Here is a 24,616-nt window from a genome sequence, read left to right as displayed (position 1 = left end):
GATGGACCTCAACCTCAACCTTTCACCACCGCACCTTTCAAATGCTTACCCGGCCGCCCAACAGCCGGTCAACTACATCCAACCGGGATACCCACCACCCGGTCTGCCATACCAGCAGCAGCCGATGATGTATCCCGCCCAGTACCCGTACCCGGTCCCACCTCCACCATACGGGTATTGGCCAGGCCAACCGATGTGCTACCCTTCCCCGGCCGGTTATCCACCATATACGCCTGCCTATATAGCTCCAGCCGCCGCCCCTCCAGTACAACCAATCGCACAGGTAGAGCCGCAGCGTCAGTCCACTTCCCGGGCTCGACGCTCGGCTCATTCGCGGTTGGGGTCGGGGGGTGCCGATGCGATGGAGGCACCAGCTCAGGCCGTTCAAGCGGAGGACCCCGAGGAGGTTGCCCGTGCGGTAGCCTTCGATCGTCTCCGACCAGAGATGCGCCAGCGTCTGGGACCCCAGGACCCGAATCCCAGGCAAGAGGACGTACAAATGCAGGAAGCTAGCCACGAGGCTTCGTCCGGGTACAGCGGGTCGAGATCACATCGACGTCGACGCGCTCGGGATACAGCCCAAGCCGCCCAGAACGCCGAGCTCAACGAAACCCGAGGATTGCTCTACAACCTCTAGGCTGAAGTTGCGCAGCTCAGGAGTGCGTATCCTACAGCACCCCCGACCGACCGATCGACCCTCCACCAGACGCCTTTCACAGCAGCGGTAATGGCTCAGCCTTACCCGCTCGACTTAAAGGTCTCGGGAGAGAAGAGTTACGACGGTCGAACAGATCCGGAGGCCCACGTCAACGATTTTTTCAGCAACATGATGCTGAAGGGCATTTCGGACGCCGTGATGTGCAGGGCTTTTTATTCGACCCTGACCGGTCGGGCAGCGGAGTGGTTTCGAACCCTGCCACCCGGGTCGATCGACAAGTTTGAGACCCTGGCGATCAAGTTTGTACGGAAGTTTATTACTTCCAAAGTGGTGAGGAAGTCTTACATGTACCTCGAGAAGGCCAAGCAGTTGGAAGGGGAAAGCTTGACCGACTTCCTTATCAAGTGGAAAGCGGCGGTCGGAGAGGTCGAACCCATGGATGATGCGACCGCCACCCACATGCTCCATATCTCCCTTCGGGCGGGGCATCTATACTAGGATTTCATCCTCCACCCCCCGACCACGTATGAGGAGGCCCTCCGAAGGGTCACGGATTACGCCAATGCTGGTGAGGCGAATGCCGTGAAACGTTCACAAGAGGTCGGGTCTTCGTCCCGTAAACCGGCCGGCCGGGCGGAACATCGATCGGCAGACGATCATCCCCGATCCCGCACCAGGCCTGGTGAGTTTACGGCCTTAAACCGATCTGCAGCGGAGGCCATGCAATATGCCCAGTCCTGCAACCTCATCAAACTCCCCCATCCCGATCGAGACGGCCCTGATAAGAGTAAGCATTGTGCTTACCATCGATGCGCCGGGCATGACACCGAGGAGTGTACCCACTTGCGCCAGTTGCTGGAAGATTTGCTCAACTTGGGGAAATTGGACAAGTGCGTGGGGAAGAGAGAGGAAAGCAAGAGGAATACCGATCGGAGGGATCACAGGCGATCTCATCACCGCTCCGATCGGTCGGGTCAGGACCGAAGAGACGATCGAAGGGACGATCGTCATGAAGACCGACGGGACCCTGATCCCCGACCAGCAGTCGCCCGGTCGGCAAGCCCACCATCCATGTCATATTTGGTGGCCTAGAAGACGCTTCCCAGCCGAGGACGAATTGCCCGGTGGCGATCGTAGATTCCCGAGAGACCGGGAAAAGACAAAAAATGGAGCCCATAACCTTCACCCTAGAGGACCAACCTAGCAGCGGTGACCACGGCATGGAAGCGCTCGTGGTCACGATCGACGTCAAGGGAACGGACGTCCAGAGGGTTATGGTGGACACGGGTAGCAGTGTGAACGTCCTATACTTGGACGTGTTCGAGAAGCTTGGCCTCGACAGGAAGGAGCTGACTCCGGTCGGTGTACCACTGTCAGGATTTACCGGGGCCCTCATTTACCCCGAAGGCAAAATCACTCTCCCGGTCGAGATCGGCACCCCCCCGAAGTCGATCAAGACAGAGCTTGAATTCGTTGTGGTCAACCTCCATTGCGTCCACAACATCATCCTAGGCCGACCCGCCATCATGAAGATCGGTGGGATAATTTCCATGCCCCATCTCTGCATGAAATTCCCCACCCCCAATGGGGTCGGCGTGGTCCGTGGCGATGTCCAGTCCGCCCGGAAGTGCTACACCCGAGCGGTCAACAAACGCGATTCCGGTCCGTCTTCCCGGGTGAATACTATAGCCAAGGAAGAGGCTAAAGAACGGAAGGAGCAACCCGAACCTTCCGAGGAGATAGAAGAAGTTCCCCTGTCCGAGGACCGCCCGGATAGGAAGATTAAAATTGGCCGGGCCCTCACCCCCGAGCTCCGAGCAGAGGTTCTGAGCATACTCAGGGAGTATGCTGATATTTTTGCGTGGGGACCCGAGGACATGCCCGGGATCGATCGATCGGTCATTTGCCATAAGCTAGCCGTCGATCCCGCAGCAAAGCCGGTCGTGCAGAAGACACGACACTTATCTTCCGATCGCCGTGAGTTTGTCAGAGATGAGGTCAAGAAAATGGCGGCGATCGAGCACATCCGCCCGGTTATTTACCCCGAGTGGGTGGCAAACATTGTTCTAGTTCCGAAGCCCCCAGCTTGGAGGATGTGCATAGACTTCACGGACCTCAACAAGGCCTGTCCGCTCGACCCTTATCCTCTACCCAGCATTCACCAGATGGTCGACGAGACGGCCGGGGCCGAGTTAATGAGCTTCATGGATGCCTTCAAGGGATATCACCAAATAATGATGCACCATGAAGACGAGAGCAAGACAGCCTTCGTAACCCCGGACGGGCTGTATTGCTACCGAGTGATGCCGTTCGGCCTCCGGAATGCAGGAGCGACCTATCAGAGAATGGTCAATATGCTCTTCGCCGATCTATTGGGCCGGACGATGGAGGCTTATATTGATGATATGCTGGTCAAGAGTCGTGACCGATCCGACCACACTCGGGACCTCCGGGAGTGCTTCCAGATCATGAGGAAGTACCAGTTGCGGCTGAACCCGACCAAGTGTACATTCGCGGTTCAGACCGGCAAGTTCCTCGGCTACATGATGACCAAGAGAGGAATTGAGCCCAACCCGGCCAAAGTTAAAGCGATTCTGGACATGCAACCACCTTCTACCGTTCGGGAGGTCCAGCAATTGACCGGTCGGTTGGCAGCCCTTAGCCGGTTCCTCTCCAAGTTAGCCGAGCGCGCTCTACCTTTCTTCAAGGTATTGCGAAAAGTTAATGGGTTCGTCTGGGACGAAGAGTGCCGAGCAGCTTTTGACGAGTTGAAGGAGTACCTCATGTCACCTATTGTGCTCTCAAAGCCCGAGCTCGGAGAAGAGCTAGACGTGTACCTCGCCGTCTCCGATCGTGCAGTAAGCGCAGTATTGTGCCGAACCGATCCGGAAGGGGTCCAGCGACCGGTGTACTATGTAAGCCACGCGCTACATGGTCCCGAGCTCCGGTACTCCCGGTTGGAGAAGGTCGTCTATGCCTTGTATATAGCCGCGAAGAAGTTAGCTCCCTATTTCCAAGGTCGAGCGATCAGCGTTTTGACCGATCAGCCGATCGGACCAGTCCTCCGAACCGCTTCATCATCAGGCCGCCTAGTTAAGTGGGCGTTAATGCTGACCCAGTACGCGATCGAATACCGACCAAGACCTGCTATCAAAGGTCAAGCCCTTGCTGACTTCTTGGTCGAATGCACCGCCCGGGATACTCGACCCCCCGAGGTTGCAGATCCCGAGGCCGAGTGGTGGTCGCTGGCTACTGATGGGTCAAGTAGCAAAAAAGGAGCAGGAGGAGGAGTAGTAATCACGAGCCCAGAAGGATTCAAAGTCTATTTTGCTCTCATGTACCAGTTCAACCCGACCAACAACGAAGCCGAGTATGAGGCGTTCGTGAATGGCTTGCAATGCGCTCGGGACTTGGGGGCTGAATACATCCGAGCCCAAACAGATTCTGCGCTCGTGGTCGGGCAAGTTCTCGGAGATTATGAGGTTAACGGAGAACGTCTACAACTATACCGAGACCTCGCCATGGAGAAGCTTGCACAGTTCCGGGGGTACACCGTCCGACATATACCCCGATTGGATAACGCCGATGCGGATATCTTGTCCAAATTGGCCCAAGATGCCCCGGAACACATGTCGAAGATAGCTCGGATCTTGGTGATCCCCAAACACAGTATCCATCGCTTGCCGGTCAATCCAATCCAACCGGTGGAAGATAGCTGGATCACCGATCTGAAGGAATATCTCGAGCACGGTCGACTCCCAGACGACCCGCAACGTGCTCGAAAAGCTAAGCTGAGAGCCCCGAGGTTCCAAGTCGTGAACGATCGTCTATATCGACGATCGTATGGAGGCCCTCTCATGCGATGCCTGACCGCGTTTGAGGCGGAATTAGTGATGAAGGAGCTTCACTCGGGAATCTGCTCCTCACACCAGGGAGGTCGATCCCTGGCCCGTCGTATCATGCTGATCGGGTACTATTGGCCGTCCCTCCAGCTAGACTGTGAGAAGTTAGCTCGGGACTGTGAGACGTGCCAACTGTACGCCCGGATGCCTGGACGACCGGCAACGTTCTACCAGCCTGTCACGACCGCAGTTCCTTTCGCTAGGTGGGGGGTAGATATTTTGGGCCCCTTTCCTCAGCTGTCCGGTCGGAGAAGGTTCGTGATCGTCGCCGTTGATTACTTCTCTAAGTGGATAGAAGCCGAGCCCTTAGCCACGATCACATCTCAGCAGTGTGCTCGGTTCCTTTGGCGCAATGTCGTTTCCCGTTTTGGCGTGCCCGTACATCTCATCAGCGATAACGGTCGCCAATTTGTGAGCCAATATTTTCAGAATTTCTTGGCCACGATCGGGACGACTCATGTCCGGTCGTCTGTCGCTTACCCGCAGGGAAATGGACAAGTGGAAAATGCTAACCGGACGATATTGGAAGGTCTAAAAAAGAAGTTACACTCGGCCGGTCGTAGTTGGGCCGATGAGTTGCCATATGTCTTATGGACTTATCGGACGACCCCGAGGGAGGCTACTTTGGAGACCCCTTTCGCCCTGGTTTACGGAGCTGAAGCCCGACTCCCGATCGAGGCTTGGATCCCGACCGATCGAGAGAGAACCTACAACGCGGAGGATAACGAACACGCCATGGCTGTGGATCTCGATGCGGTCGAAGAAAAAAGAGAGCTAGCCGCTCGGCGTATGGCCGAGTACCAGAAGCGCGTCAAGAGCTCGAAGGACGTTCGGGTCAACCCTCGTTATTTTCAAGTCGGAGATTATGTCTTACGACGAAGGGAGGCCAGTCAACCTTTAGAAGGGAGAAAGCTAGCTCAGAACTGGGAAGGGCCGTACATCATCAACGCTGTCATCCGGCCGGGAACATACCGACTAGAGACAACGACGGGTCGGCTAATACAGGGGACTTGGAATTCCGAGCACCTCGTTCTTTTTAGGCATTAGCCTATTTTTTGTACTTTTAGACGAAGTGGGGGCTGGACCTGCGAGTTAGTCCCGGTCGTCATTTCTATGTAAATGTTATGGTTGTAAAATTAGTTCAACCGCCTGTGAGCGGGAAAATTTAATGTATATACGATCGGTGATTGCTCGACCGTTTGTATGCGGCGGCACGATCGGTTATTTTCTTTCACCCTCGTCATGAGCAGATCAATTCAACATTCAATCGATCGGGCGAAGTCTGTCGACCGGTCAAAACGCGCTCCATATAGGCGGACGCTCAAGTCACGCCACCGATCGGGGATGCCAGGAGCTCTCGGCATTATTCCCCGGTCCGTCCAACTTCTTTCCACGACTGCACCCACTCGTGCCTCGAGCGCACAATCGTGTGGGGGCTGGGATGAAGGAAGTGTTTGCAGGCCCGTCGTTCGGTTATATCATGACCGAAGAGGCTTGCGTATTTTTCAAAACTTCGTCAAGGCCTAAGAACCGGGTAATCCCGCTCAGGTTGGCCAATTTGACGGCGAGTACTTACGGGCCCGTCGCTCGGTTATATTCCGACCGTAGGGGCTTATGGATCTTCACCATTCTCGGCAAAGGCCTCGAGATCGGGTAAACCCGGTCGTGTGGCCAAGTTGACGTCGAAATCTCAAAGCTCCGATCGGGCCGTTGGGCCATAGGATCGGGTCTCGAACAAGTCGAGCTATGCAAGACCGGGCCATAAGGCCGCAAGGTCGAGCATTAAGGATCGACATTTCTACGTTATTCAAAAGGAAAAGTACGAAGGGAAAGACGAGCGCCACGAGATGGAGCAAAAATAAAACTTTATTAACTAGCAAAAGGTGCCCGGTACAATGCGGGACCGGGCTCCCGATCGATCGTCATTACAAAAGGGGGAGACAGCCTAGTCTACTTCTTCGCCTCCTGAGCGCTGGTGGTCGCCTCTTTTCCGCTCGAGGTGGCCGCCGACGAAGCCCCAGGCTCGGTTGCCTTGGCTTTCGGGGTCGGGGTAAAGGGTGAGGGACCGGGATCTGCCACGTCCGGGGGCAAGGCCGACAAGACCAGTTGGAGATCATCGGCGTCGAGGGCCTCCTCCAACCGCTTGCGGGTGCGTTCGAGCATTTTCTGCTTCCCGGCCGTGAAGGCCCATTTCCCGAACGAGACGATCAACTCGTTCCCGACCTCGTCTCCTCGGGCTGCTGTTAGGAAGGCCGTGCCCAGCTCCTTGTTCTTGAAGGCTGCCCGCACCAGCTCGCTCGGGTTCTCGAGCTGCGCCTTCAGCTCCCTGGCCTCCCCAATCGCCCGGCTGGCGACCTTCTCGGCCAGCGCCCGCTCCTCGTCACCCTTCTTCAGGGCCTTCTGCGTTTTCTCCAGCTCGGCCTGGAGCTCCTTGATCTCCTTCAGACGGCGAGCGGCCGTCTTCTTGTGGTGATCGGCCTCCTCGGCCAGCATAGCTTGACCCTGAAGAAGTTGGGTCGCTCGGGAGATCTGCAAGGCAAAAATGGATATTCAAGATTAGCCCGATCAACGATACTTAGGCAAAGAGAGATTAAAAGTGGGGACTTACCTCAGCAAGATCGTAGCCGATCCGCTCAGCAACCTGGGTCGGGGTCATCTTCCCCAGGTCCGCTCGGGCTGGCGCGGCATTGCCGATCCGTGCCAGCACGGATGTAGGCTCCCTCTCCCGCCCGGCCGAAGGGGTCGGGCTGTGCTGTTCACGGCGGCGCTTCAGGCCGCCCACCTCGGTCGCGCCCTGGTCGGCGACCTTCTCCTTGCCCCGGGCGACCTCCACCCGAGTGACTAAAACGTCCGGCTGCTCCACGATGAAGCCCTCGCCCGTCGTCACGGTCGAGGCGCTCAGAGGTCGGGCCGATGGGATCTCCTTCTCCCCGGCCGCCTTGGTCTTGGCCTTCTTCTTCCCGCCGAGCGAGATCTTGACGGGTGGGGGAAGGGCGGTGTCTTCATCACCGAACTCGGCCATACCTGCAACGCAAGAAAGTTAGTTAGATCGAGGTAATAAACCCGGTCGAGAGAAGTAGCTCGTGCCAAACCTTTCTTCTTTCGTTTTGACGGCTTGGCGACCGTCACGCCCATCGGAACGGGCAGATACTTCTCCGGCAGCTTGTACGTGGGGGGCGGGAGCATGGCAGCTGCGAGACTTTCAGCCGTCCGGTAGATTGTGTATTCGTGCACCTCGCTCGAAATCCGGCTGACCGCGTCCCTCAGCGCTTGCGTCTCGGCCGGCACCACTTGCTTTCTGAAATGTGTGCTCCAGACGCGATCGACCGGGAAGATCCAGGGCTCGTACTTGAGGGAGAAAATCCTGTTTTTCCACCCCTTGTTGTTCCCGGGCAAGCCTCTAATCGAGCACATATCCGCTCGGGATTGCAGCATCAGGAACCCACCCCCGTAGCGGCTCGGGAGAACCTTGATCTGGTAGATGAAGTTAAACAACTCCATCGTGCACTCGGCCTCGTGCCGAGCGCATATCTGTGGGAAGCAGGCCAGGATCCGATGTGCGTTCGGGCAGATCTGGGCCGGGACGACTCGGTAATAGGCCAAGAAGGCGTTTAGGAGGGGGGTGAAGGGAACGGCGATCGGGGCCGTCAGGGAGTCGTAGTGCATCCCGATCCACCTGCCCCGATGCCTGTCAATTACGTTTCCCAGCTGCCGGCTCGTGTCGAACTCTGCCCGACCCCGGAGTATTTCAGCAATCCGAGCCGCCTCGCCTTTGGACAGCAGGCTCATTTCTTGCTCGACGCTCTCGCTGTTCAAGAACTCGAGCTCGACGGCTGGTGTGGCCGGCCCGGCCGGGTCTTCTTCGGTCTGCTCGGGGGTATTTTCTCGATCACCCCCTCGAGGAGCAGCCTCCGGGTGGTTCCCAACCACCCGGGTAGGCGTTTCCCTAACGCCCTCGGTTGGAAAACCTCGCCCGCTTGACGTGGTCCTCTCTTCCTCTTCTTCGCTGGAGCTCCCCGATCCGCTCGAACTTGAGCTTGACGATCCAGAGGAGCTTGATGCGTTGTCTCGCTCGGCGGCTTGCTCGGGGGCTGGCGTCGCTCGGGGGCTGGCGTCCGGGGTGTAGGACATTATGTCCACCTCGTCGCTGAGGTGCTCGACCTCCTCGTCGTAATCAGCAATCGAGGCGTTTTGACTGTCTGAGTCCGTCATATCGATCTACCTAAAGGTCGGTCGGGGTTAGTAGGGACTTGAGACGCCCGGGACAGTTAGTTGACCTAGCAGTTCTACCTATAAATGAGAGCCTAAAGTAAAGAGGAGGGTTGAGAGCTTACCGGTTGGAGGAAGATTGAAGGTTGAAGCTTGAAAGTTGAAGTTTGCTTGTTCGACTGCCTTGATAAGCTGCTCTGCTCGGGACTCTCTGAGGTTACCGACTGATGCGAAAGAGTGAGGAAAGTTCAAATGAGGGCCTCAAGGGCCTATTTATAGGAGGACATTTAGGCGGGAAATGGGCCAACTTGCCTGACACGACCCGCGCTGAATCCGAGGCGACGGATGGGATCGCCGAGGCCGGCGGAGGCCGACACGTGGCGTAGGGGGGAATGACAGCTGGCCGGTCGGTCTAATGCCTGACGGTTGGGCTTCTTCATCCCGTCCCGTTTTTTCCCGACTGATCAAAAAGGCCCGGGCTGGGGGGCTCTTGGTAGGGAGTATTCCGACCGATGTAGCTTCACCACGACCGAGGAGTCTTTGTCTCTTTCTCCTTGTCTTTGCAGGTAACAGGTCGGGCTCCTTGAGAAGAACCCGGTCGGGAACCGACCGGGAGTCGCCCGAGCGAGGCTGTCAACCCCGAGCGGTAGTCCTTCGGCGAGAGAGCTGACTAAAGACACGTGGCGGCTCTTTACGTCGACAGGCAGGGCACCCAGGAGGAAGGCACGTGGTGGCTACGTGGAAGACATGCCGAGCAGCGGGGATCTTGTCTCCGGCACAGCGGCTATAAATGCCCACAGTAGCTACAGTGTAGGGGACTTTTGGACGATCGATAGGTTGTTATTAGAGAATCCCGACCGCACTCAGTCGGTACTCAGAGCAACCAAGTAGATTGTGCTTAGGAACTCTACCTTGATCAATAAAGACTTTACCTGCTTTACTTGGTCTTGTGTTATTTATATTGCTTACGTAGAATTAGCAGTATCAATCTTATTCCAAAAGGCTGAATCCCCAATTCTAAGGGTCCCTTACACTCCGACCCGACAGAGCATGTGGGAGGATGTATATCACGGTGACTCAATGAAGTCCACCATTATCTGTCTTGCCACATTACAACCACTGCACTATTATTATAAGTGTTCCACTTTTGTTCAATAGTTAAAAATTTTGTCTCCCAACCGTGTAATTTAGGGATATTTTCGTCATTCTATGTTTAAGCTTTCCCTTCACCCTTTCCTTCCCATATGAGACCATGTTCCTCACCTATGTGTGTTCGAACAACCACCCCAAAAATAGATGAATTGCAGTTTCTTGATGCACACCGCATAATGGGCCTGCTGAGTTCTTATAAATTAAATTTTAAATAAAACATTGTGTTTTTTATTAAAGTTTGACTCAAAGTTGCTGGAGGATCGGAGTTGCAGTGATGGGCTGATAATGGAGAGGGGTTAAGTTGTTGTTTTATGGTGGTTTCAGGTTGTGGACTCAACACCGTTAAAGCTTGATCATCGAATGTTCACTCTTCCGGACGGTATTCCGGTGAGTAGGATAACAATTTACGTCAATGGAGCTGAGTTGTTAGACGATCGGACGCTGCTTGACTACGAACTCTCCTATCACTCCGAAGTGGACGGGAGCTTTAAGTCATTGCCGACGACTACAATGACCTCGTACGGATCTTCCGGAACATGAACAATTCGAAGGAGCAGTGACAACGACTACAATGAACCCTCGTAGGGGAGTTGAGGAAAGAACTTGAAAGATTGAAGGAGCAGTGGCAGCGACTCCCGGAGAATGGCAAAGGTACTAGAAAAAAAAAAGTTCTTGTCAACATAGATTACCTGCAACCTGTAGGTAACCCGTAAAAAATTATAGGTGGAAAATTTTAATGGTTTGTGGATCGAAATAACACTTATGAAAATTCAGGGTACGACATGAAGAATCTGATATAATTTATGGTGCAGGAAGACACTTTTTTTTTTTTTTTTTTTTTTTTTTTTTTTGAGTTTCTATGCAAAACCTCAAGGGTGAGTTTGTAATTTCATAATCATTAACTCTCTCTGACAAGGTTGCAATACTCCACAAGATTAAGCAGGAGCATCGTCCATGTCTCCAGTAAAACATCTTACCGTGTTTTGAACGTATTTCTTAATTGTAGTATATTTACAACCTTTAACACATGCAACACATAAATTCCATGCGTGATCCTCAAACCTCGACTTCTAACACCTCACAAAGTCTTAGGGGTCGTTTACTTCATTTCTCTGTTTTTCCATTTCCAGTTTTCCATTTCTCCATTTTTTCAGTTTTCCTTCTCCATTCCTCCAGTTTTCCATTTCTCCATTCTTCCAGTTTCATTTCTCTAATTTTCTGATTTTATTATCAACCTATATAACAATAATAATAATAATAATAATAATAATAATAATAATAATAATAATAATAATAATAATAATAATAATAATAACAACAACAACAATAACAACAACAACAACAATAATAATAATAATACAAATTTAATAATAATAATAATAATAATAATAATAAAAATAATAATAATAATTTAATAATAATAATAACAGCAATAATAATAGTAGTAATATAATAATAATAAGAATTTAATAATTTAATAATAATAATACTAATTTAATAATTAATAATAATAATAATAACAATACTAATAATAGTAATAAAAATTTAATAATTTAATAATAATAACAATAATAATAATAATTAGTAATAATAATTAAATGATAATAATAATAATAATAATAATAATAATAATAATAAAATCTGAAGAGGTGTCAAAAATCTGAATGCCACGCTTTGCTTGTACGCCAGTGTAAAAATCGGAAGAAGAAGTGTGCGCCAGTGTCAAAAATCAAAATCGAAAGAAGAAGGGATCAACAGGATTCGAACCTGGGACGCCACACTTGGCTTGTACTGTTCACCCGTGTGTTTCCATTTCTCCATTTGGAGAAGTTGGATTTTCAATTCTCCAAATTCCTTAAGAAGAGTGGAGAATGGAGATGGAATAAGGATTTGGAGGAACAAATTTAGTAAACAACTTTTCCATTTTCCATTTTTCTACCTCTCCAATTTTCTATTTTTTTGAAAAATTTTCCATTTCTCCACTTTGGTAAACAACCCCTTAAATTGCAAGAAAAATTATATTCTCAAGCCAATTTTAGGGAAAAAAAGTGTTATATAGTATCTGTTCAACCTACTAAAACACAAAGAGTCAATATCGCTTCCATTGAGACTTGAACCCACAACCTCCTATATGGGAGTCCAACTTTAATGTCAATATGTCATTAAACCACAAGGTCTTAACCCAATCATTATGCCATGGAACCGTGTTCACCATCCATGGTGAACACGGTCTCAACGGTAACGACACCGTTATTATTATTTTTTTTGGTTCTCTCTCTTAATTAATAGGGCGACTTTTACGATATTATGAATTTTCTGTTATGAAATTATGAATTTTCTGTTATGAGATTATGAATCTTCTGTTATGAGATTATGAATTTACAAAACATTTATAATTACATAACTGTAAATTCATAATCTCATAATAGAAAACTCATAATTTAATAAATGTAAATTCATAATCTCATAACAGAAAATTCATAATCTCTGTTATGAGCATGGTTGAAAAAAATCGTTAGGCGCTCCTCGGACGTTTGGGTAGCGCCTAGCGCCTAAGACGCCTAGGCGGGGATTAATCGGCGCCTAGGCGCCCGTGTATTTTTTTATTTTAAAAAAAAACTGTTTAAATTTTTAAAATTTTTTAAAACTTGATAATTATAAACTATTTAATATTTTAATATTTAAATATTAAATATTAACAAAAAACATAGAGTTTGAATAATTTAGGATTATTTCACTCAAAATGAGACATCGTTTTGAGTGAAATAACTCATTTATAAAAGAAGAAAACAATAGCTAATCGGCCGACTAGGCGACCAGTCGGTGCCTAGGAAGCCTAGGCGGTCAGGGCCTAGGCGACCTAGGCGGCGCTTAGGCGGCCTAGTCGGCCGCCTAGCCGGCTAACCGCCTAGATCACCAATTATGGTGATACGCTAGGCGGCCAGCCAACGCCTAGCGCCTAGGCGGGGATTAATCGGTGCCTAGGCGGGATTTTTGCAACACTGGTTATGAGATTATGAATTTTCTGTTATGAGATTATGAATTTACAGAAAATTCATAATTACATATTGTAAATTCATAATCTCATAACAGAAAATTTATAATTTAATAAATATAAATTCATAATTTGAACATAAAAAGCAAAACGCCTGTTAACAGCGCATTAACTAAATTTTTTTTTCGTAAAAATGACATTGTTTGAACCCGTATTCACCAGTTATGTGAACACATTTTCAGGACATAATTGCGATTTTAACTTGGGATGATAACTCAGATGTTAAGTGAGCTCTCTTTCTGAGAGAGAATTTCGAAATAACCCAAGTTCGGTTCCTCGTCCCTCGGAGCGAACGGCGCTTAATTCCATCTACAAGGTTTTTTTTTTTTTTTTTTTTTTTTTTTTTTTTTTTTTTTTTTTTTTTTTTAATCTTAAGGGCGAGTTTGTAATTTCATCAACATTTATATCCAAAGGAGAAAAAAACGTTGGGAGAGAAAGAGAGAGAGAAGAGAAAGACAAGCCTTCCTACTTCCGAGTACATAGTACTCTAATTCTCTCTCTCGCTCCTCGTATCAAACTCTCAGAACGAAGTTCTTCCCTGGTCACTTGCTTCCTAGAGAGGAAGCTCTGCAAGTGTCTCTATATGAAGGTATGATCTACCGTTTCTTATACCCACGCATGATATACATACAATTTTGTTTTTGTTGTTGTTTTTTGAATGGAATATGATGTTTGTATCGAGCAACTGAACAAGCAAGAACATCCTGTGAATTTTGAGTCTCTTATCCTATCGCAAATGTATCAACATTGTTAGAGCCTTTGTTGAGGTTTGGAGATAATTGTGCCCTGAATTCGAAACCCTAGCTCCTGCACGCACGCTAATTGCACAATTTGTTATTTTTTATTTTTCTTCTTTCTGGAAAGTGCAATCCATTATTAGAGATAAAAACATATTCTTTATCATTCTTGATAGAACTTATGGTTGATTTCAGAACTGTTTCTGGATTTCTATTGCAGTGTGTATGATTGAATTCAGAATTCTTTTTCTTTTCACTCTTTTGTCAGTTCCTTAGAGCTCTTTGATTCCTTTTTCCTAATGTTTACACATTTTAGTTGTTATGTGCACTAATTGGGAGATGAATTGTGATGCCATTTGTGTGGAAAATGTTGCGAAAGTAGAATGCTTTTGAGTATGATGTCTGGGGATTTAGAAAAAGGGATATTGAAGCTGCCAGAAAGAGGAGAAAACTGGAAATGTTTTTGTTTTTGTCACATTGAAAGAGAAAGCTTTTATCTTTATGGTGAAAATGTTAGGAATGAAGTTGTATTGGGACTCAACATTCTAAATTGATGAATGTTTCTGTATAAAATATGCGATTCAGAAGAAAGTAGATGTTGTGGGTAATAGCTGTTTGTCATTTTAATGGAGACAGGAGACCGCTTTTGATTTTTTTCCCTGAATTGTATTGACTACGTTGATAGAAAAGCATGTTTTTTTCTAGCGCTAATTCTTTGATAAAATTATAGGTGGTTTCATCTCGGCAACCGGAGACCAAGTAATCGTTTGCCCCTTTACGATAGTGACAAATTGTATATATGGCGAACGGAAGGCATATTCCACAAGTGTTCGAGGGACATTCGACTCCTGCTGCCGGAATGACATCTTATGGTTTTTTGCCCGCTGCACATCACTCCGTTGATCCACTTCATCGTGAAATTTTGGAGGGCAAATTAGTCTCTCAGGCGGCAGAAATAGAGCAGCTCGTTACCGACAATCATACATTAGCGTCTACTCATGTGACCTTGAAGCAGGACATTTCTGCAGTTCATGAGGAAATAGAGAAACTCCGAGATCATGTTAGAAGCATTCGAACTGAAAGTGATATCCAGATTCGGGTCACATTGGACAAGATGGCAAAAAAGGAAAGTGCCGTTCAAGCTTCTGATAGTATCAAGAACGATCTACAACAATCCATTAACGAGGCACAGAATTTAGTTACCATTACTCAAGAGTTGGATGCTAAATTTAAGCCCGCTACTGAAGAATTAGAAAAAACTCGTTTAGAATTCAAGAAATTACCAGAAGTGCGGTCTGAACTTGAAAATTTGCAGCAAGAACACCAACAGTTACGGTAAGCAAATCTTTTAGTATTGCTCTTTATTATTATTATTATTATTATTATTATTATTATTTGCTTATATTGCTTAAGAGTCGTATGTTTGGACTAACCACATGTTGAATCCTTGAATGTGCATACGCATTTATCAAATTTCTTATGATTTTCCTTGGAGTTAATACCCAATTTAGTAATCGACTATAGTGGTTTTTCTTGATTTAGTCTTAAAAGTCTTTTTGTGCTTAATTAAGTCCTGAACTTCGATGGTTTTACCTAATTGAGTCATTTGTTAGGATAACTTGGTAATTTCTCCTCTATTAATACCCAATATAGTCCTTCTGCCCAATTTAGTTCTCAATATCCAATTTAGTCCTCGACTATAATGGTTTTCCTGGATTCTAATAGCCGATGACTCAATTAAGTAAAACAATCGAAATCCAGGACCCAATTAAGCATTAAAAGACTTTTAGTACTAAATCGAGAAAAATCACTATAATCGTAGACTAAATTGGGTATTAACTCCTTTTCCTTGTGTTCTATGTAGTGTTTTTTGACCTTTACAAAAATGTTAACACTACTTTAGTATTGGTTTGGGATTCACATCGATAAATATGTTTTTAGATGTTTTAGCTTTGAGGATGCTTTCAACTATTGAATTTTTTTTGTGTTGATGCGGGCTTTTCTCTGGTTCTTTCTTGTGTTTTCTGACATTTAATGGATTGTAGCACTTCCACTCGAGTTAGTGCAAAGGGATCAAAATGTGAAAATGTAGCTGATGTGGTTTAGGCATGTTTTTGAAATATTATAATGAGATAGCGTTATTTGTGTGTGTGTTTTTTTTTTTTTTTTTTTTTTTTTTTGTTTTTTTTTTACTGAATTGATCTTTATTTTTCGTGGCAAAAGCGAGACATTTGAGTTTGAGAAAGGTAAAAATGTAGCGAAAGTTGAACAAATGAAACTTCTGGAGACCGACGTTGTTGCCAAGGCTACTGAAGTGGAAAGATTGCGAACCGAGTTGCTAAATGCCGAGAGGAGAGCGAAAGGTATAAAATTCGTGCTAGTATTTAACCCTAATTAATTTAGACTAACAAATAAAATTGCCAATATACTATTTCACTTACATTTTTTGTTTTTTGTTTTTCCTTTTTTGCATGTTACGAGGTTCAAATGATTCAGTATTCTCCGTATTTCTCGATACCTAGGCTCTGTTTGGCAAAACTTATTTAGGAGCTTATATCTTATTTTAAGTTATTAATAAGCTATAAGCTCTGTTTGGTAATGTTCCCAAAATAAGCGTGTAGCTTGAAATAAGAGCTTATTTTGAAACGCTACCTTAGGTAGTGTTTCAAAATAAGCTAGTAGCTTCCTAACTTTTTTTTTTCTTCTATTTTTGTCCTTATTATTTTAAAGAAATGACATCATTTACCCTTTCCAATTAAAATCATTTTCTATTCTCCTTTATCAACTTTCACCGCAATTATTATTATTATTATTATTATTATTATTATTATTATTATTATTATTATTATTATTATTATTATTAGATGAAGGTGATTCGCAACAATATTGCTACTTTATTATGGGATGCTAGATCATGATTGATAGTGTAAATACACGGGTGACCTAGTACAATATAAATGACTGCTCCGAGGGCCGATTGACTGCGGTCAGGCTGCTCTGTAAGTAGCATCTTGATCGTTCCAAAAGTCCCTTTCGCCTTATGCGCCATGGATACTTATAGCCTATCGCCGAGGACAGCGTCCGGCTTATTAGCATGTACTCCACGCAGCATCCACGTGCCAAAGCCTGGTGGCCACCCTCTGTCAACGCCTGGCGTTGCCATGTGCGCCTTTCGATCGATATCGCTTCCACATGGTGCAAAAGTATGGCGGTCGAGCAGAACACCGATCAGGAGGTGGGTTGGTTGATCGGGCTCGAACGCCTCTAAGCAGAAGGTCAGCACAAGGTCACACGGACGATCGGTACCGACCGTCTTCCCGCTGCAGCGCTCGAGCAAAGGAGTTGTAGCGAAATGACGTGGAGAACATCATAGGTCGGTCGGGATATATCCTACCAAGAGCCCCCTAGCACGGGCCGTTTCGGACCGTCCGGGAGAAATCGGTGTGGGATGGAAAAGACCACGTCACATGGGCCCTCAGCCCCGACCTCCCAGCTGCCCTCGCCCGAGACACGTGTCGCTCCGCAGACATCTTGAGATTCGGAACGGTCACCTCACGCAAGTGGCTGATTTTCCCGCCAAAAGGGTTCCTATAAATAGGGCCTTGCAAAGCTCATTTCTAGTTTTACCCCGCTGTGGAAATCAATCGGAGCTTCCCGAGCCATCAACACTGTAGATCGATCGAATTCTGTACTTCCTCAACCGTTTCTCAAGTTCTACCGATCGGTAAGTCCTCCCTTTCTACCTTCGTTTAATTTTCTTTTATTTTTCGTATAACACTCGTCCCGTCGACCCGATAAACTCTATTTACTATACTCCGACCCCTTCCGCTGAACCGACCGTCTCCTTTATGAAGGGGATATGTCAGGCTCAGATAGTGAAAACATATCGGGGGCGGACTACGACAACACGATCGAGAGCGGTGGCGAAGAAACGATGGTAGAATAGTCCTCGCCCGAGGTTACTAACGCCGATCGACGACTAAGATCGGTTACTGAATCAGAAGAAAGTTCTTCGAGCTCGGAAGGCTCGTCGAGCTCGAGCGGCAGCAGCGACGACAGCGAGAACGCATCTACCAGCGACCACAAGTCCTTGCCCGATCATGATCGGGAAACGCCCACTCGGACGATTGGGTCCGGTTCTGAAGCTCACGCGTCTCCCCGCATTCAAGAAGTTTCGCACGATACGGCCGACGAAGGGCCCTCCCACTCGGCGCCTGAAGAGATCGAATTCGTCTTCCTCAATAGCGAAAGCGTCGAGCAGCAAGAATGTCTATTGTTGGCCCACGAAGCGGCTGAAATCTCGGCCACACTAAACGGTCGGGTGAGGTTCGATACCCGCAGGAGTCTCGGGGGAATTAAAGAACGGCACTACGGGAAATGGATCGGGATGCACTTCGATTCCTTAATAGCCTCGATCACCTTCCCCTTTTCCCCCCTCTTGACCGCGTTCTTGGGCTACTACCGTGCGTTGCCGGCGCAGATTTGCTCGAACGCTCATCGGATATTGGTGTGCTTCCCGCAGATATGTGCTCGGTACAAGACCATGTGTACGATGGAGCTCTTCAACTATATTTACATAGTTAAACCCCTTGCCAGCCCTATACGGTGGAGGATTCCTGATGATTCAATCCCGGGACCACCTGTGCTCGATCGCCAATCTTCCCGGGAACAACGAGGGTGGAAGAACAGGATCTTTTCGGTCGAGTACGGCCTCTGGATCCTGTCGGTCGACCGAACGTGGGGGACATATTACAAGAAACATATACAATCACCAGCCACTCGAGCCCTTCGAGAAGCCACCTTCCACATTTCATGCGAGTTTCATGAGTACAATATCTTAAGATCGAGAGAGGCATACGAGAACGCCCGATTGCCGCCTCCCCTATACGACTTAGAACTGAAGTACACGCCACGATCGCTTTCGGTTTCGATCGCTGTACCACTTTCGGGAGGAGAGCTGGACCATAATGGAAGAGGTCTTCGAGGGCGAGGATCTGAAGGCGGTGTTGACCACTTTTCCATATGAGATCCCCGACCCCGGGCCTACGCCTTTTACTGAGCCATCCACATCTGGAGCTACGTCCGAGCCAACTGCGTGTGAAAAAGTTGAAGGGAAGGTTGTGTGACCGACGACCAAGCCTAAAAGCTTTTCTATTTTGTAAAATTTTGTATCTTAACTCGATCGAGAGTCCGGTCCGTTTGTATAGGGCAACTTTTAATTTTTCAACGAATCGATCGATTGTCTATTGCCTACCTCTTTTTTATTTTCTCGCATTTTTTCGCTTATTCAAGCTTATCATTTTATGCTCGTTCGCTTATTCACGCTTAACATTTTATGCTCGTTCGACCTACTTTGTTGTATCTTAACCCTTAGCCCCCATACTGCCGGACACACGAGGGACAAGTGAGTGCGACAGTGTTTAAGAGGTTGGTTAGTGTTGGGATTGATCGGGCACATACTGCTTGACATGCTTTATCCGATCGATGTCGCAATACGACTGTTCGGCGGAGATGAGACTCGTTTGTCGAGTATTGTGATCTGCCCGGGTGAAATGTGAGCGACTTTTAAAGTCGTTGGGTTTTTACCTCCATCGGTCGGTGCCGAATGAAAGGCCTTTACCCTCATCAGTTATAACCGACAAGTTAATCCCGATATTTATTGGGCAAGTTTTAGCGACGTTGTGGTCGTGGGGCGTTCGCCCGTTTCGGTCGTTGTCACCGAGTCTTGGAAGTTGCAAATTTGTTGAATCACGATCGAGGTTGAACTTCTGGAATTGATTTAATAACCTGCATACTATTTACATATTATGGTAATCGATCGAGCCCTCGTGCGTAGACGAGCAAGCACTCAACGATTGATCTTACAAAGTTAAATCCTGTTCGCAGACGGTTAAACCTTTAAACATTCACTTACACATAAAGAAAAAACGAGCGTGCCCACTCGCAGGTTAAACACGCACCACGTCTAAATAAAACGTCAACATTAATGGCGGAATAACACTAAATTTTCTGAATTCTAAGTTCCGTCGATTGATCTCCCCGTGGTTGTTTCAAGACGGTAAGTGCCCGGGCGAACGACCGATGTGATCACATACGGTCCTTCCCAATTTTGGGTCAACTTGCCTCCTTCCAAGGGTTGACTTGCTTCACGTCGTCGTAGCACATTGATAGTACTAATATCCACGTGTATGCGGTCAAAGCACTAAATGAGAATAATGATAGTGTTAATTGCCACGTAAGCGATAATTAAATAAATACGAGACCAATTAAAGCAAGTAAATAACTCTTATTGATCACTGTGAAGGCCCTAAATACAATCTACTTGGTTGCTCTGAGTACCGACTGACTGCGGTCGGGATTCTCTAACAACAACTTATCGATCGTCCCAAAGTCCCCCACACTGCAGCTATGGCGGGTATTTATAGCCGCGGAGCCGGAGACACAAATTCGGCCGTTCGGCATGCTTCCCACGTAGCAACCACGTGTCGTTTTCCCGAGTGCCCTGCTTGTCAACGCGTGGAGCCGCCATGTGTCTCTCGTCAGTTCTCTCTCGCCAAAGTGCTACCGCTCGGGCAATCTCCCGGTCGAAAGCCGATCGGGTTCTTCACAAGAAGCCCGACCTGTTACTTGCAAAGACAAGAAGACAAAAATAAAGACACATCGGTCTGTGTAAAGATATGTCGGTCGTGATATTCTCTACCAAGAGCCCCTAGCACGGGCTTTTTTGACCGTCCAGGAAAAAACGGGACGGGATGAAGAAGCCCAACCGTCGGTTACCAAACCGACCGGCCAGCTGTTATTCCTTCTCTCGCCACGTGTCGGCAACTGCCGGCCTCTGCGACTGCAACGGTCGTCTCGGAATCAGTGCGGGTCACATCGCACAAGTGGATTGGTTTTCCGCCCAAATGCTCTCCTATAAATAGGCTCTTGAGGCCCTCATTTGAATATTCCTCAATCTTCTGAATCAACCGAGCAAACTAACTTCAAGCTCCATCAAAGTCTTCCTGGTCGGTAAGCTTTCTTCTTCCTTACTTTGTCTTTTATTTCTAGTTTTGCGTAGAGGTAGGATAGGACTAACTCCAACGCACCGTCCTGAGCCCTGTACTAACCACGACCGACCTTTAGGTAAAAAAAGATGTCAGACTCAGACAGCCAGAACGTCTCGGTCGCAGACTACGACGATGGGGTCGAGCAAATTAGCGAGGAGGTGGACATCATGTCCTATTCTCCGGAGGTCGAACAACGACCGCAGCCAACCCCCGACCGAGCCCCCGAGCATGAAAGGTCATCCAGCTCTTCGGGGACGTCGGGGTCGAGCTCCAGTGGGTCGGGGAGCTCGAGCGAAGAAAGCGGGAAAGCGTCCACGAGGGGACGGGATTCCCCGGTCGAAGGCGTTAGGGGAACGCCTATGAGGGTATTAGGGGATTACCCTCAGGTTGAGCCCGAAGGGGACCACCGGGCAGACGACGCGGAGGCGGTCGAGGAAGACTCGGCCGGGCTTGCAGCGCCAGGCGGGGACGGGTTTGAGTTCCTCAATAGCGAGAGCGTCGAGACCCAGATGAGTAAGCTGACGAAGGGTGAAGCAGCCAAAATCGTCGCAACTCTCGCCGGTCGGGTCGAATTTGATATAAGCCGGCAGCTCGGGAATATTATCGAGTGGCACTGGGGAAGGTGGCTCGGGATGCACTTCGACCTCATGGCCCCGATCACTTTCCCCTTCTCGAGCCTCCTCACCGCATTCCTGGGTTATTACCAGGTGGTGCCCGGGCAGATCTGCCCGAATGCGCAACGGATGATTGCATGCTTCCCGCAGATCTGCGGTCGACACCAGCTGGCCTGCACCATGGAACTCTTCAACTTCATCTACCAGATGAAGGTGCTTGCGGCCACATACGGGGGCGGGTACCTGATGACCCAATCCCGAGCGGACATGTGCTCGATTGAAGGTCTGCCCGGGAACAACCGGGGATGGAAGAACCGGTTGTTCTCCGTAAAGTATGAACCGCGGCCACCAAAATATCCGGGAAAATTTACGAGTACCGGATCTTCAGGACGACCAAGTCCCTTGAAGCGGCCGACCTGCCCGAGCCCGTATACGACGTGCCCGAGAAGTACAAGCCCGAGCCTCGGGGCGTGACAATTGCAAGGATGCCCGCTCGGGGCCAGCGGAAGGTTAAAGGTTTAATGCTGATACTGCTAATTTTACGTAGCAACAATTAAATAAACCCGAGACCAATTAAAGCAAGTAAATATCTTTATTGATCACGGTGAAGTCCCTAAGTACAATCTACTTGGTTGCTCTGAGTGCCGACTGACTGCGGTCGGGATTCTCTAACAACAACCTATCGATCGTCCCAAAGTCCCTCACACTGTAGCCACTGTGGGTATTTATAGCCGCTGCACCGGGGACACAAATCCGGTCGTTCGGCATGCTCTCCACGTAGCCACCACGTGTCATCCTCCCGGGTGCCTTGTCTGTTGTCGCAAGGAACCGTCACGTGTCCTTTGCCAGCTCTCACGCCAAAGGGCTACCGCTTGGTGGTCGACACTATCGGTCGGGCAACTCCCGGTCAGATCCCGACCGGGTTCCTCACAAGAAGCCCGACCTGCTACGTGCAAAGACAAGAAGAAAAAAGACAAAGGCATACCAGCCGGGGTAAAGTAATGTCGGTCGGGATATTCCCTACCAAATGCTAACCACATTTCCCGATCCTAACAGCCCGAACGATTCTACTTTTCCCGAACTAATTGCCTTATTTATTTTTATTTTGCAGAAATGGCAGAATTTGGAGACGATGCCGCTCCTCTTCCCCCGCCCGCCAAGATCTCACTTGGCAAAAAGAAGCCAAAGGCCAAACCAACCGGGTCGAAGGAGGTTCCACTGGCCCGACCCATCGGGACCTCGACCATCACAACAGGCGAGGGCTTTGTGGTCGAGCCATCGGACGTCTTGGTCAACCGGGTGGAGGTCGCTCGGGGCAAGGAGAAGGTGCCCGAGAAGGGCATGACCGAGGTCGGCGGCATCAAGCGTCGTAGGGAGCAGCGCAGCCCGAGCCCCTCGGCCGGGTGGAATAAGGACGAGTCGTCCATACTGGGCCGTATCGGCAATGCCGGGCCGGTGAGGGAGGATCAAGGGAAGATGACCCCGACTCAGGTGGCCGAAAGGATCGGCCACGACTTGGCCGAGGTAAGCGTTTTCCAGTTGATTTTTTATACAAGTGCCTCTGACCGGGCTAACTTTGAGCGTTTTCTGTGTTGCAGATCTCCCGAGCGGCCCAGCTCCTTCAGGGTCGAGCCATGCTGGCCGACGAGGCCGATCGATATAAGAAAATCGCTGCCCGACGCCTTCAAGAGGTCAAGGACATTCAGGCTGAGCTGGAGAAGGTCCAGAAAGACCTTAAGAAGAGCGAGGAAGATCGGGTCCTGACTGAAAAGGTCGCGCAGCGGGCGATCGGGGAAGCCGCGGAGCTGAAAGCCCGACTGGAGAACCCGAACGAGCTGGCCAAATCCGTTTTTAAAGACAACGAAACGGGCTCGGCGTTTCTCACGGCGGCCCGGAGGACGAAGATCGGGGAGGACCTGATCCTATCATTCGGTCGGTGGGCCTTCAAAGCCGGGCAAAGGAAAATGCTCGAGAGGGCCCAGAAACGAATGGAGCAGGCCCTTGAAGGAGACGACCTTCAGCTGGTTTTGTCTGCCCTTCCTCCCGACCTTGCCGACCCCGGTCCCTCTCCGTTCGCCCCCAAGCACAAGGCAGCCGACCCGAGCGGTCCTGCGGCGACGGTCCCGAGCGAGGCGGAGGCTTGTAAGAAAGAGGAAGCCAAGGGAGCGAAGAAATAGAAGTAGTTTTACTTCTCTCTTTTTTGTAGACGCTGATCGGGAGCCCGGTCCCGAGTTTGTACCGGGCACTTTCTTACTGAATGAAATTCATCTTTTGTCAATCTTGTGTCGTCCGTTTCTTTTATTCATATTTATCTTCATTCAAACATGCACTAAACCCTTAACGCTCGACCTCATAGCCTTTTGGCCCGGTCATGCGTTACTCGACTCGTTCGACACCCGACCTTGTGGCCTTATGGCCCGGTCGTGCATCCGACGTTTCGACGTCAAATTGGCCTGCCTGATCAAGTTTACCCGATCTTTTGGCCTTGTCGAAATTTTTAGAATAGGTAAGCCTCCCCAGTCGGGGTTTTCCCGAGCGACGGGTCAACAGTACTTCATCCCAGTTCCCACACTATTGTACCTTCGAGGCACGAGTGAGTGCGATAGTGGAAAGAAGTTGGACTGATCGGGAAATTATGCTGGGAGCTCTGGCTTTCCCGATCGGTGGCGTGACCCAATTGTCCGCCGAAGAGGAGCGCATTTGACCGGTCGATTGACTCGCCCGGTCGAAGTAACTTGGTGATGAGATGTCCTGCGTGCAATGAAGGTAAAGAAAATAACCGATCGGACCGCCGTGTGCAAACGGTCAAGCAATCACCGATCGTATATACATTAAACCCTCCCGCTCGCAGGCGGTTAAACAAAGATTTACAACAATAAATTTAAATATACATGATGATCGGGACTAACTCGCAGGTCGAGCCCCCACTTCGTCTAAAGATTACCCAAAAAAAAGGCTAATGCCTAAACATCACGAGGTGCTCGGAATTCCAAGTGCCCTCGATTACTCGACCGGTTGTTGTCTCCAGTCGGTACGTTCCCGGCCGTATGACGGCACTGATGATGTACGGCCCTTCCCAATTTTGAGCTAGCTTCCCGCCTTCCAAAGGTTGACTGGCCTCTCTTCGTCGTAGAACATAATCTCCGACCTGAAAATAACGAGGGTTGACCCGGACATCCTTTGAACTCTTGACTATCTTCTGATACTCGGTCATACGCAGAGCGGCTAGCTCTCTTTTCT

At 48.9% G+C, this 24,616-nt stretch overlaps 1 protein-coding gene across 1 annotated transcript; it reads left to right on the top strand.

Moving 5' to 3' along the window:
- The first annotated feature begins 13,395 nt into the window (after window positions 1-13,395).
- On the top strand, window positions 13,396-23,584 carry LOC109166153. The gene is made up of 5 exons (XM_019315041.1): window positions 13,396-13,565; window positions 14,444-15,048; window positions 15,937-16,076; window positions 22,488-22,900; window positions 22,975-23,584. The coding sequence occupies exons 2-5, from the start codon at window positions 14,513-14,515 to the stop codon at window positions 23,551-23,553; spliced, it is 1,668 nt and encodes a 555-aa protein (XP_019170586.1). The 5' UTR covers window positions 13,396-13,565; window positions 14,444-14,512; the 3' UTR covers window positions 23,554-23,584.
- The last annotated feature ends 1,032 nt before the right edge of the window (window positions 23,585-24,616 follow it).

Source organism: Ipomoea nil, unplaced genomic scaffold, assembly GCF_001879475.1.
Source record: "Ipomoea nil cultivar Tokyo-kokei standard unplaced genomic scaffold, Asagao_1.1 scaffold3087, whole genome shotgun sequence".
NCBI classification, from domain to species: domain Eukaryota; kingdom Viridiplantae; phylum Streptophyta; class Magnoliopsida; order Solanales; family Convolvulaceae; genus Ipomoea; species Ipomoea nil.
This window is presented reverse-complemented; position numbering and strand designations above follow the sequence as displayed.

Coding starts and splice junctions, on each gene's coding strand:
- LOC109166153 (XM_019315041.1), top strand. CDS start 14,513: ATGGCGAACGGAAGGCATATTCCACAAGTGTTCGAGGGACATTCGACT. Junction 15,049..15,936: donor CAAGAACACCAACAGTTACG/GTAAGCAAATCT, acceptor TCGTGGCAAAAG/CGAGACATTTGAGTTTGAGA. Junction 22,901..22,974: donor TCGGCCACGACTTGGCCGAG/GTAAGCGTTTTC, acceptor TCTGTGTTGCAG/ATCTCCCGAGCGGCCCAGCT.